The 14,008-nt window shown below is 40.3% G+C and overlaps 1 protein-coding gene across 6 annotated transcripts in view; it reads right to left on the minus strand.

Annotated features, from left to right (window-relative positions):
- lyn (LYN proto-oncogene, Src family tyrosine kinase) overlaps window positions 1-14,008 on the minus strand; it is a 94,005-nt gene that overhangs the window by 24,842 nt on the left and 55,155 nt on the right. For all 6 annotated transcript variants that reach the window (XM_073042175.1, XM_073042183.1, XM_073042157.1 and 3 more), the window contains 2 exons: window positions 8,169-8,351; window positions 7,263-7,339 (listed from right to left, as the gene is read on the minus strand). In XM_073042175.1, the coding sequence (XP_072898276.1) occupies window positions 7,263-7,339; window positions 8,169-8,351 (260 nt within the window). The remainder of the gene's footprint in view (window positions 1-7,262; window positions 7,340-8,168; window positions 8,352-14,008) is intronic.

Below are 14,008 nucleotides of genomic sequence, written 5' to 3' on the forward strand. Positions count from 1 at the left end.
CTTTGAAAGTTGGCGTGAGAATGATTAGAGCACAAATTCCATTCTGAGTGGAGGATTTCAGTTCTCCATCATCAAGAGTGCTTGAAATGGCCCGTACTTGAAGGTGTAGCAGCAATAGTTTGTCCCTCAAGTACTGGCCATTTCAACAAGTGGGGTAAACCTCAATGACATCATCCTCACCCTTTCATCTCTCTGCTATATCTTTACCAGGGCTCTTAACAGTCTCTACAAAGAATCATTACCACTTCTTGGAAGTCATGGAAGGCCAAAAAATGCTGGCTTAGCTGGTGACACCAAAGATAAATTGCTGCATGATCTGTGTGATAAAGGAGTGGTTAAAGTACAATTACTGAAATAATTGTATGTGAAGATGGGGAGATTTTATTTCAAAATTCTAATGGAAGTTAGGTGCATCATTCAGATTCTCTTGGCAGCTCTGATTCAAAACCCAGAGTGTTGTTTGGCAATATCATAAGCAGATCATCTGCAGAACACCCGTAGAAATTACTGTTACATATGATAAGATTCTTTTTTGCACAATCAACCACCGTTATGGGTTTGTGGGGCTGCCAACTCTTGAGAAGTAATAGACTTAACATTAGTCAAGCTGCAAGCAGCCCAGTGGGCTCCAAATAGAACTTTGATGTCCTGGGAACATTCACCCCATTAATTTGAAAGGGCTCATGTTGTAACAGAGAAACGTTAACACATGAGCTCCATACATCAGTTATTCTCTACCAACAGGTAAGTACAAAATAGGTTAACAATGGTAAGGCAGTCAAGTTGATCTGAACTTTCAACCACAAAATCACTTGTCACTGTGACACTATGACCATGAAATTCCAAGGAGCCACATGTCTGAATTAAATGGTGTAATAACTGTACATGAAAAACTAATGTGCACACTGCAGCCTTCCAATATCCATTTGGTCCAATTTTATTTTATTTCTCATTTAATATTTCTTTCTCTTAGCCCTTAATTTAGCTAAATATAAATGACAGTACTCTCTATATCTCAGTATTAAATTGTTTGTTACACTATGTTGCAAAAAGGTAAAATTACTAATTCACATTTTCCTCTGCTCTTTAAACCACTTCTAGCCTTTCATACTGTTTCACACGTGGAAGGTAGAAAGCCTTCCAGTAAGTGGGACAGCAACAAAATCTTATTAAAGACAAATCAAGCAAGAAATCACTAGAGTTGGCTAGCTCCATTTCGCTATGAGAAGGAGAGGCATCTGACCTGATTTAGACCAAATGACTGAGTAGGTATCAACAACAAATGATTGATTTTTTTTTGCAATATAACTCAGGAATAGAATACTAATTTGTGTTTGTTCATTACATTGTATCCAGAGGATCATGGAGATCTTTGGCATTTTGATAATATTCTGAGAAATTGTAATTTCATTAACATACAACAGCTTACTGCAATTAATGGAGAAAATCATTCTAATAGTCAAAGATATACTCAGCAAAAAAATACTGAAGGAAAGATATTAGAAAGTTAGAAACACAAGTTAATGAGAACAAAAGCTTTGTTTTTACAAAGGTAAAGAGTGAAAGATTTAGGGATGGAATTCCAGACTGAAGGCATGGTTACAATAATAGTCACAGAGCACTGCATGACGGGAACAGGTCCGTACCAACCAAGGTGTCCACCTAAGCTAGTCCCATTGACTCTAGATTTGGCCCATATCCCTCTAAACCTTTCCTATCGATGTATTGATCCAAATAACTTTTGAATATTGTTATTGTACCTACCTCAACTATTTTCTCTGGTGGCTCAGTTCATAGATGCTGTGTGAACAAGTGTCTTTAGGTGCCTCTTAAATCTTTTCCACATCATGTTATTTTCCTTTCCCTGGAGGATCTGAGTATTTAGCCTATCTATGCCCTTCGTGAATGTATGCATCTCCATAAGGTTACTCCCAGATTGCTACATTACAAGGAATAAAGTCTTAGCATGCCTAACCTTTCTCTCTCACTCAGGCCAACAAATTTAGGCATCATTCTTTTAAATCTGGGGTGAAATGGTGGAAAGGATTACAGGGAGTGGGATAAGGAGGTTGGTGGATGTGAGACAGACAGACAGACATACTTTATTGATCCCGAGGGAAATTGGGAGAGGAACAGCAGGGAACTGAAAGGATTTAAGCAACAATAGGAATTTTAATTCAAACATTTAATAGTCATTGAAAGTCAGCATACCCTCAGTAGGGAATTTATTAGATACGTCTGTGCACCTGCTTATTATGCAGATATCTATTCAGCCAATCATGTGGCAGCAACTCAATGCATAAAAGCATGCAGACATGGTCAAGAGGTTCAGTTGTTCTTCAGACCAAACATCAGAATGGGGAAGAATGTGAGCTAAGGATTTTGACCGTGGAATGATTGCTGGGGGCAGAAACTGCTGACCTCCTGGGATTTTCCACACACAGCAGTCTCTAGAGGTTACAGAGAATGTTGTGAAAAACTAAAAAACATCCAGTGAGCAGCAATTCTGTGGGCAAAAAAAGCCTTGCTATATGAGAGAGGCCAGAGGAGAATGGCCAGACTGGTTCAAGCTGACAGGAAGGCCAAACTAACTCAAATTAGTTAAACCAATGGTGTGCTGAACAGCATCTCTGAATGCACTACACGTTGAACCTTGAAGTGGATGGGCTACAGCAGCAGAAGACCTTAAATATACAGAAATACTCTAAGTGGCCACTTTATTAGGTATCTGCTGTACCTCAAGGTGAAATACACAAACCAAAAGTAACATACAGACACAGCCCCACGGCTGACCCACCATCAACTTCAAAATATCAAACCTCGAGGGAGAGAAAGTGCTCTACTCATTTCATTTAATATAGTAAGGTGACAGAGAATTAACCCTACTTATCAAATAGTCCAGCAAATCAACACTAATGGAATATTTACTATTAGTTATGAAGAACCTGCTGGAATAATGGGAACGATTGTGGAATCTTGTTCCTGCAGAACAATACCCACCATTGCTTAAGGTCACAAATCAGCACCTGCAAAACCATGGGAATGGTATTCCAGGTCTATCAACTTCATTCATAGTATGCACTATCTTTTATCATTCCCATTTTCACAAAGGTGCTTCCAGCAACTATAGAACTGATACTAGGATGTTGTAAATCAAATGGAAAAGGTGGAACCCTCAAGGGCAATCCTTTCTGTTCTTCCTGGACCTCTGCTGCCTACCATCTTCATCTATACTGTCACCAGACTTAATCCTTTAACACATTAGCTGCTGCATTGTCTCAAAAGATCTGCCACTCATGTCCTAACTCATTCTAAGGTAAGTTTAACCAACATCGAGTGGTCACAAGCTCTGGAATTCCAATTCCAACCTCCTTACTCTCTTAAAAAGCTCACCTATGATTAATATTTCACGTGACATGGACTTAAGCTGTACAGTTTTTTCCATAATAACTTTATAGTGTTTCTGAGCAAAACTGATATTACAGCCATGGAAACCTCACCAATAATAACAAGCTGTAGGTATACACTCATCAACTGCTTTATTAGGTATACCTCAACACCTGCTCATTAATGATTCATCAGCCAATCATGTGGCAGCAACTCAATGCATAAAAGCATGTAGATGTGGCCAAGCGGTTCAGTTGTCATTCAGACCAAACATCAAAATGAGGAAGAAATGTGATCTATGTGACATTAAGAGTGGAACAATTGTTGGTGCCAGATGGTGGTTTGAGTATCTCATGGGCTTTTCAAGCATAACAGTCTCTAGAGTTTACAGAGAGTTGTGTGGAAAAAAAAAACAAAAATAAAACACCCAGTGAGCACAAGTTAAAATGCCTTGTCAAATACTGTAACCATGTGTTGCAACAGTGGTGGGCAGAAGAACGTTTCTGAAGGGAAAAGACATTAAACCCTGAAGTGGATGGGCTACAGCAGCAGAGGACCATGAACAAACACTGAGTGTCTGCTTTATTAGGAACCAGTGGTTCTCAGTTTTCAAAATATTAAATTGAGAATTCATGGGTGTCTTCACAAAAGGCCTCGAATGTTATGATTGCAAGGATCAGTACAGTGCTGTGTTCTGGGCACATTTTAAAACTTTTCTTCTGTTTTCTCTCAGGTTAACCTTGGCCGAAAATTGAAGTCTTCCTGAATATGATGTGCAAGTAAATAAGGAAATATTGTTTGATCCTTTTTCTGACTTCTCCAAACAATAACAAAAAATCATCAGTGGCGGATTGTAGAGATTTTAAACAAAAACCAGGTGAGGATTTCAAATGTAGATGGTCTGTTAGTACAGGAAAGAATTTGCTTTCAAGTTTCAACCTTTTCCGTTTCATAAGGATATTCTGGTATCAGTTCAGCCAACGACTGGAAGCACATTTATGAAAAAGAGACAGGTGATGATATAATTAACACTATATCCTGTTAGTGAGTTAATTGATTCCCATTACTCTTAGACTTTGTCAGATCCTGTTCAAGAAAGGTTTATGGTTGGATGGAAAGACACTCCCACATAATGAACAAACCAGGTCCCACAAAAAAAGCAGTGTACTCATTTGTCAAATGGCCAATAACTCAAGATTCAACGGTATTTTTATGGCCAAGGCTCCTACTACCAATGTTCTGAGAGGGGGTATAGACATCACTATTTACCAGAAACTCAACTGGACTGACCACACAATAGGAGTGACACATATTCTGACTCCCCAATATCTTTCTACTGTCTACAAGGTGAAATTAAGAACATGATCAAATATACTTCACTTGCCTGGGTGAATGCAATGGCAATGACTATCAAGCAACTTGACCCCGTCTAGGACAGAGCAAATAGTCTGGAGCGAGGCTCCATTAATGTACATTCCTGCCAGCACCAGTAAACTATGGCTACACCATGCACCATCTACAAAATGCATTCACGCAGGCTGGCCTGACAGTAACTCCAATTCCAGTGACCTCAAACGCAGGGAGGACTAGGACAACAGATGCATAATAGTTGCACAGTTGATAGATCTGCCTCAGTGTTAGAGACTGAGTTCTACCTTGACTTCAGCTGCTGGGTGTGCGAGGTTGGCACGTTCTTCCTGTGACCATCTGATTTTCGTCTAGGCGCCCTGGTTTCATTCCACAAAGACTTCAGGTTGGTATCTTAATTGGCCACTGTGAGTTGCCCTTAACATGCGGGTGAGTGATAAAATTTAGGAGGGACTGATGGTAATGTGAGATTAATATAGGATTAGTGTAAGTGATGGTTAATTGTCCGAGTGGACTCAATAGGACAAAGGGTCTGCTTCTATGCTGTTTCTTTCTTTGACTCTGTGATCACCACCAGCAGACTCCACAAGCTGCACGCCATCCTAAATTGGAAGTACATCACTGGTCCTAAATTCTGGGATTTCCTACCCAATTGCACTGTGGGAGTACCTTCACCAGAAAGACCATAGTGGTCCAAGGAGGCAGCTCACCATGATGTGCTCAAGGACAATTCAGCATGAGAAATAATTGTTGGTCTTTTAACCCCACAAATCAATTAAAAACCTTAACGAGGAGCAAGAAAATACTACAGGTATATGTGGGCACACCTGGTTGAGGTAAAGCAATCCTCAGTTCAATCCAGACTTCTGCTGCTGTCTCTATGGATTTTGCATGTTCTCTCTTGTGTGTGCGTGCGTGCGTGTGTGTGCATGCGTGATCCAGGTGCTCTGATTTCCTAAACATCCTCAAAGTATCTTCAGCTTAGCAGGTTATTTGGCCATTATAAAGTTGCCCCTGGTGGAAGTGGGAAGAATTAATAGGAATGGTAATAAATGACCAGGGAAAATTAGTCAGGGAATGGGATTGCTCTGTGAACCAGCATCGACTGAATGGCCTTTATCTATATCATAAAGAAAAATGGAACAGAGTCAATTTAGCCATTTGCCCCTCTGTCTACATGGATTTAGCTAGATCACTACAACTGATTTAGAACCTGTGGATTAAGAGTACAATGTTGACATTATAGTTTCGTCTTCTGTCACCTTAGCCTTCACTACTTTGAAGTTGTGATTCTCTGATAGCTGTATACTCTAGTGATTGACATTCTGCCATTTTGAGACAAAGGAAAATGTCTGACACTTATGAAAACCTATTTGAATACAGGTTAATGCCATCAACAGAGGAAAGGGATATAAATGGGAAGGAGGAACATTCAGAAATGCTTGAATGAACTCCAGCCACAAAGATTTTTTGCTGAACAATTCAGCCGGCCCATTAGTACCAGACAACTATGGGGAGGCTGGAATGTAGAGGTAGATTGAGCAGGGCTCAGGTTGTGGGGGGGGGGGGGGGGGGGGGGAGGTGTAGGAGAAGGAAGACTAAGTGGCAAAATGAAAGCATAGTATTGTGCTGGGAGATGGATGAAAATTCCAGAAACACAGATTCTGCCAAATTTAACAGCAGCAGCTCATCCTTTTTAAAATGTTGTATTCTAGCCAAAGTGATGTGTTTCCTAGCAAAAGGTAACTGAAGTTGGTCCTATTTGAGTTGAAGTGAGGAGAAGACTGCATTTTGGAGAGGGAGATGGGAAAAGAACCTGGCTGATCTCCATCTGTTTCACTAGGATCTCTCCATAAAGCAGTCTCTTTCTGTAGTCAAAACTGTCAGCTCCATTTAAATGGATTCATTGAATTCATGGAAACTCTGCAATAAATTTAAATTAGATTCCCAAATGTGCTGGTCTGGATTTAAATATTATAATGAATTCTTTGGAATGGAAAGCTACTGGCATGCAAATACAGCTGGTAGTTGTTGGAGTGACAACAGACACATTCAGGACAGATCTGGGCATTGATTACCAAATGTACATGTTTAACAATCTATTGACGTTTTACTGACGGGTGCTGAGAATGTTATGATTGAGCATATTTTGCTCTGGGGTGACAGCATGGAATAACATCAATCTTAACTGCTGGCCTAAGCATCTTGACAAGAAATTAGCTATGGAAAAAAAATGTCTGATGTTTACAAAGCCTGACATTCATAATCCATGGTCATCAAGAGAACTGCTATTCCCAAAAAAAAAGCACCTTTCTGGAATAAAAAGCTAAATGCCATCACTGTGGTAATGAAAGGAGGAAATCAGTTTGATATTGTTTGGACATATAGGGCTTTGGAAAAAAAACTGAACACACTTTATATAAAGGCACACAGAAGATGTGTTCTGTACAATGTACAAAGCTAAACATTTAAAATGGGTATTATCTTATTTCCATAGAATTACTGACCTGTGCCGAGAAATCTATCATTTTTGGTAAGCTAAGTCTTCTTCCTTCATCAGTCTTCAGGAAATCTAGTAAACTACCTGTGATTCAAAACATGGACTCAATGAACAAAGGGTTCAAAAACAGCAAGTAATTGTTTATTTGCAAAACTTCAGTCTTTAAATCCCAGGAATTAAAATATTCTAGTTCAATGAATTAAAGTGGATTCTGAAGTAATATAATAATATTTAATTCTTTGGTATTTGATTGCCATTTGTAAGAATTACTTGAGTATTGGAGATTGAAGAACACAGATATTTTTGGATTTAAATGCAAAATGTGCACATGGCCTTTTTAGAATTTATAAGCCATATATACGCATCATTCTAATTGTTGCTCTCAGGGTTAGTGCATCCTGGTGCTGAGAGTGTTAACCCTTCTTTAGTCAGTTGCAGCACCCTTCTCAAGTCAGAAGGCTTACTACCTAATGGCATGGAACAGCATCTCGTATTCCACTTGTGTGGCTTAAATTCCAATGGTTAAGAACATAGCATTTTTCAGTTTTAGGTAACACACACCCATCCACCTACTACCTTCCATCCCTTGCCCTCTCCCATATGGTTCCAGCACTTACCTGCCTCTATCAAACTCCACCAACCCCCTCCCCATGGCCCTTCATACTTCATATACTGACATTCCCCTTCCCTCTCTGACCTGATGCAGGGTCTCAACATCAAACATCCAAAGATGCTGCTCACCTCACTGTGATTCTTTAGCAGATTCTATGCTGTATAACTCTAATTCAGTACTAAATTCCAGCAAGATCAGGGATGTGGTTATTTCACAGTAAGCATACTTTAAAAGCTGGTCAATAGTTTTCCTCAAAAATTTGGCCTACTTTCTGTACTTAATTCTAGAGTCCAAACTGACCTTTGCCCATAAATTCAGCAATAATGTAGATTGGATCTCCCTTGGTCACCACTGCATAGAGCCTCACCAGTCGATCATGTAAGAGCCTTTTCATCAGATTAGCCTCTTCGAGGAAGGCTTCCACAGACATGCTGCCTGGTTTCAAAGTTTTGACAGCTACTTTTGTAGTATTGTTATAGTAACCTGAAACAAAAAGTAACACAAGCTCAAATTAATCAACACCTTCCACTACATTGTTCCAAGCCACTTTTTGTTTTAAATACAAATTTAAAAGGTATTACGTAGGATTTCAGTTAATTGGGACACATCAGGACCAGTACATTTTGGCCCAATTAAGTGGCTGCCCTATTTAACCAAAGTTTCATGGAAATAGCTAAAAAGGTATAATAAGAAGACAACCCAAGTACCAAATTATGTATTTAAAATACATAATTTTAAATATATAATTTACATAAAGTACATTCATACTACAGTCTTATAAAACTGTGTATGTACCTAATAGTTATCCACACAGAAATTAACCCAACGTACAAAATGAACACAATCAATGCAAACAGCTAGAACAGATGATAATAGACTGCCTTCATACAATACTTTCAACCATTGCATCCTCCAAATCTTTCTATTCATTGTAACATTCAAGATGGTTGCTTATACCTTTTAAATTCTTTGTAGTTCCCAAACCTATTGAAGTAGAGAAGTGGTTTCATTTTCAATCCCTGCCATTTCTGGCATCTGCACGCCTGAATGCTTGAAGCCACAGTGAGCAAAACAATTTGGAACTGTCTTGCTGCTTATTTCTGGCGAACCAGAAGTGACAAAAATCACTGCTTTTTGAACACAAACACACGCAGCTGACATGATTTTAAAACTATTCGCTCCATGTACCTGTCTAAGAGGCTCTTAAATAGCCTCCTAGATAGAGTATTCACCTCCACTACCAACTCTGGCAGTGCATTCCACGCACCCACAACTCTCTGTGTGAGAAAACTTACCCCTGACATTTCCTCGGTACCTATTTCCAAGCACCTTAAAACTATGTCCCCTCGTGCTAGCCATTTACCTTTTTAACTTTGCCATTTTTATTATATTCTGTCTTCAAATTATAAAATGAACCACTTCACACTTATCTGGGTTAAAGTCCATCTGCCACTTCTCAGCCCAGTTCTGCATCCTATTGATGTCCCACTGTAACCTCTGACAACCCTCCAAAAATCACAAAGAACACCACTAGTCACCGACCTCCATGTAGAACACAAACCATCTACAACTACCCTTTGCCTTCTATGGGCAAGCCAGTTCTGGATGCACAAAACAAGGTCTCCTTGGATCCTATGCCTCCTTACTTTCTGTCGCATGAGCAGGCTAGACTTGATGGGCCAAATAATCACTTATATGCCTCGAGGAAATATGGTGTCTTAAGTTTTGCAAGACACAAGCCAACTTTATTCAATTTATTCTTCTGATTCAATCTTTTATATTTTATTATCAGCTGAGCCAGTCTTCACTTCCTTCAAAGCCAATGCAGCTTCCTTGCGCTGCGATGCAGAACACTGAGTACAATATTCCATATGGGAGCTGGCCACTCTGCTCAACTAATGCATCACATCCTTCCCTTTATGTCCTGGCACAGGGAACAGGAAAAATGTCTGTCAGAATCCCAGCTCCTAGTGGTTGAAGTCTGGTATAAATTCAAGCAATGCCTTCATTCAATGAAAATACTGATTGGTTACTTCTTGTATCATATGATGCAGATAGACTTTTTCAATATGATAGGTTTGGGAGACTTTAGAACACAGCACTAAAGAACACAATTTTCAGATTCATTAGTAGTGTTCCTCTTCTGTATTTATTACCAACGACTTTTGTCTACACACGATCATCCATATCCACCTTCAAATCTTTTGTTCAGCATATTATTAAATAATATCTGCATTTATAACATGCCTTGTTATCAAGCCTTTATCTTTCCTTCACCAGATTATCAACTTACTTAATCATTTAATTTTCTGCCACACAAGTTGTTCCTCTGGATTTCCCCTGCTTAATGTCATTTCCTTGATTAGGATTTTGATCCTCCCACTTATATACTCCTCCTCCAGTTTACTGTTAACTTTTTTATAACTTGGATGGATTATAAAAAGAAAGCTGGAAGGAGAGTGAGGGAGGGCGAGAGGGAATGTGTGAGTGTATGGGGTGGTATATGGATAGTGGAACAGGAATATCTTTAACAGAGTGACCAGTTTGGCATGGTGATGTGCCATTTATAAATACAGGATTTGGATTTTTTCTATATTAAAGAAGTATGTAACTATAAATGTAACTTATGCAATTATTATTTTAAATTAGTTTTTTTATAATTATTCAAAAACCATTCATCTGTATTGGAGCTTTTAGTTCTATTAATATTAATTCCACCAATTAATACTTTATAATTCAAATAAGCACGCAGAAGGCAAATAATGATTCACTTGCATCAACTGGTCAAAACTAACCTCAAAGTATGTTTGTGAAATCATCTGAACTTTAGCAGCAACTAGAGAGTGAAACTAGTTGAAATCCAAATAAGATGGAAGTTTTTCAACAAATCATTCTTTTAACCATGCTGGAATTTAAACACTATCAGATAAACTGTAGTTCAGGAAACTATATTGTTCTCAGTAAGACAATATCAGATTACAACCAATAAAATCTATGCTGCTTTAACTTGGAGATGTTTCTCAAGGTGCTTCTCAGTAATACAATCAGAAATGGACAGTACCTACCCCATACAAGCAGGCAAGTGTCAAATACAATAAGTCATGCCTTGCTGACCTGAACCAGTTATATATAATGACACTTTCATTCTCCCTAGTTCTGAACCAGCTCAATCAGGAGAGGGAAGTCTATCCTACTGATGGATGTGATGGGATAAGCTGTGGATGAGCTTTAAGGACCATCTCTGGAAGCTTTGATAGGTGAGAGTGATCGGAGTTCTTAAAATGTCTCTGAACATTAACACTTTTTGAAAATTATATATAAATACTTGCAAGATTGAGATTCATTTATCACATGTACATTGAAACACACATTTAAATGCAACGTCTATGTTAACAAAGGACAGAGGATGTGCCAGGGACAGCCTGCTAGTGTTGCCACAGAATCTGATACTAGCATAGCATGCCCACAGCTTTCAGCCGAACAACAGTAACAAATCAAACTCCTCTTCTCCCTTCCATCTACCCACCCACACACAGAAAATCCTCCAGCTCCAGGCCAAAAAGGGCCTCCAGCCTCCATTGGACTTGCAGACATCAGCCTCCAACTTCCACAGAGGACTCATTGACCCAGGGCTTTGGCCATTGGGCATCAGCCTCGGGGTTCCAATCGAATTTGGTCTTTGAATTTTGGTATCGACACCAGGACTTGACGATGACGGAACACTGAACTCCAGGCCTCAAACTCCGGATTTCCATACCAGGTGGTGAGGCAAGCAGTCAGCACACTCTTCTCCGCAATCTATAGAAGTTTGTTAAAGTTTCAGATGACATGCCAAAACTTCACAAATTTCTATGGAAGGAGAGACTCTGCTGTGATTTCTTTGTAGTGGCACTTGTGTGTTGGACCCAGCACAGATCCTCTGAAATGATAATGCTGAGGAATTTAAAGTTGCTACACTCTCCATCTCTGATCCCCCAAAGAGGTCTGGATTATAGTCCTCTGTCTTCCACCCCTTGAAGTCAATAATCAGCTCTCTGGTCTTACTGATATTGAGTGAGAGGTTGTTGTGGCACCACTCAGACAGATTCTCAATCTCCCTTCTGTATGCTGATTCATCACCATCTTTAATTTGCCAATGATAGTGCTGTCATCAGCAAACTTAAATATAGCATTAGAGTTGTGCTTAGCCTCACAGTCATCAGTAAAAGAGTCATCAGAGAATCTGAATGAATATGCCACAGTTGTCACAGACTTTATAAAGTCAGTTGTGTCCCCACAAAATCACTTAGAGTCTTCCCTAACCAGTAGTCCTGCATGAAGCAAGAGATCTGCTGATCAGTGGCGTTCAGGTCTGGTGACCAAGTAAAGTACAAGAAACCCAGCAATGACCTCTGGAAAGCCATCCCACATGTGAAGTGGCAATTCTGAACCAAACTGAGTTTTTCTACCCCTTGCGAGTAGAGCAAGGGGACTAAGCACACCAGTGCTGATGGTGATTGTGGAGGAGATGATGTTGCCAGTCTGAACTGACTGGGATCTGCAAGTGAGGAAATTGACGATCCAGTGGCACAAGAAGGTAGTGAGGCCTAGGTTTTGCAGCTTATTGATTAGTTTTTAAATGATGATGGTATTGAATGCAGAACTGCAGTCGATGAAGAGCATCCTGATGTAAGGATTTTTGCTGTTGAGGAGTTCCAGGTTTGAGTGAAGGGACAATGAGATGGCGTCTGCTGTTGATCTGTTGCGATGGTAGGCAAAATAGAGCAGATCCAGGTGGCTCTTCAGGCAGGAGTTGTTGTGTTCTGTCATGAACCTCTCAAAGCAGTTCATAACAGTAGATGCAAGTGCTACTGGACCATCATCATTGTGGCAGGTTACAACATTCTTCTTGGACACCAGTATAATTGAGGCCTGTCTAAAGCAGGTGGGTACCTCAAACTGTCAAAGTGAGAGGATGTCAGGGAGCACTCCAGCTAGTTGATCAGCACAGTTCTTTAGTACTCGGCCTGGTACCCGGTCTGGGCCAGATACACTCCATGGGTTCAGCCTTCCGAAGGATGCTCTCATGTCAGCCTCAGAGACTGAAGTCACAGGGTCATCAGGGCTGTGGGAGTTCGTGAAGGTGCTGGCACGTTTTGTCAGTCAAAGCGAGTAAGGCATTGAGCTTATCTGCAGCAAACCCTTGTTGGCACATATGTGATCTGGTTTTCCTGTGTAGTGGGTGATAGCAGTCAAGCCCATCACAGTTTGGTTCAGAATTGCCACTTCACATGTGGGATGGCTTTCCGGAGGTCATTGCTGGGTCTCTTGTACTTGGTCGCCAGACCTGAATGCCACTGATCAGCAGATCTCTTGCTTCATGCAGGACTACTGGTTAGGGAAGACTCTAAGTGATTTTGTGGGGACACAACTGACTTTATAAAGTCTGTGACAACTGTGGCATATTCATTCAGACTCTCTGATGACTCTTTAAACATGGCCCTGTCCACTGACCCAAAGCAGTCCCATAGCCACTTCTCTGCCTCCTGCAACACTTCTTCACTGTCCTTACCTCTGGAGCCTTGCTCTTTAGCCTCTACCTGTCTGTATGCAAGTAGGAGGCTAGCTGGATGGTCAGATTTCCCCAAAATGCAGTCTAGGCATCGAACAGTAGGCATTCCTTATGGTATTACAGCAGTGGCCAAGTGTTTTGGGACCCTTGGTGCTGCAGGTGATATGTTGATGATAACTGGGCAGAGATTTCTCAGGGAATCTCTGGCAATGATTTGAAAGGCGTTGGTGTAGGCTGTTTATTGATGCATGTTTAACATCAGCCTTTGGTGGTATGTAAACTGCAGTCAGGATCACGGAGGAGAACTCACTTGGTAAGTAGATATCCATCCACCAACGTCCTTTGTCTACATTGTCGCTGGCCTTCAAATGCTGAGCAGAGACCTTAGAATCCGGCTTGACCTCTAATTCCCCACATCTATGTCTCTTTTAGTCATCCATGCCATTTTGAGTAAAATAAAGAGGAGGTGTCAGGGGTAAGTTTTTTTTTTACTCAGTGTGGTGAGTGCGTGGAATGGGCTGCCACAATGGTGGTGGAGGCGGGTATGATAGGGTCTTTTAAAAGACTTTTACATGGAGCTTAGTAAAAT

Source organism: Hemitrygon akajei, chromosome 1 (genome assembly GCF_048418815.1).
Source record: "Hemitrygon akajei chromosome 1, sHemAka1.3, whole genome shotgun sequence".
Lineage (NCBI taxonomy): Eukaryota > Metazoa > Chordata > Chondrichthyes > Myliobatiformes > Dasyatidae > Hemitrygon > Hemitrygon akajei.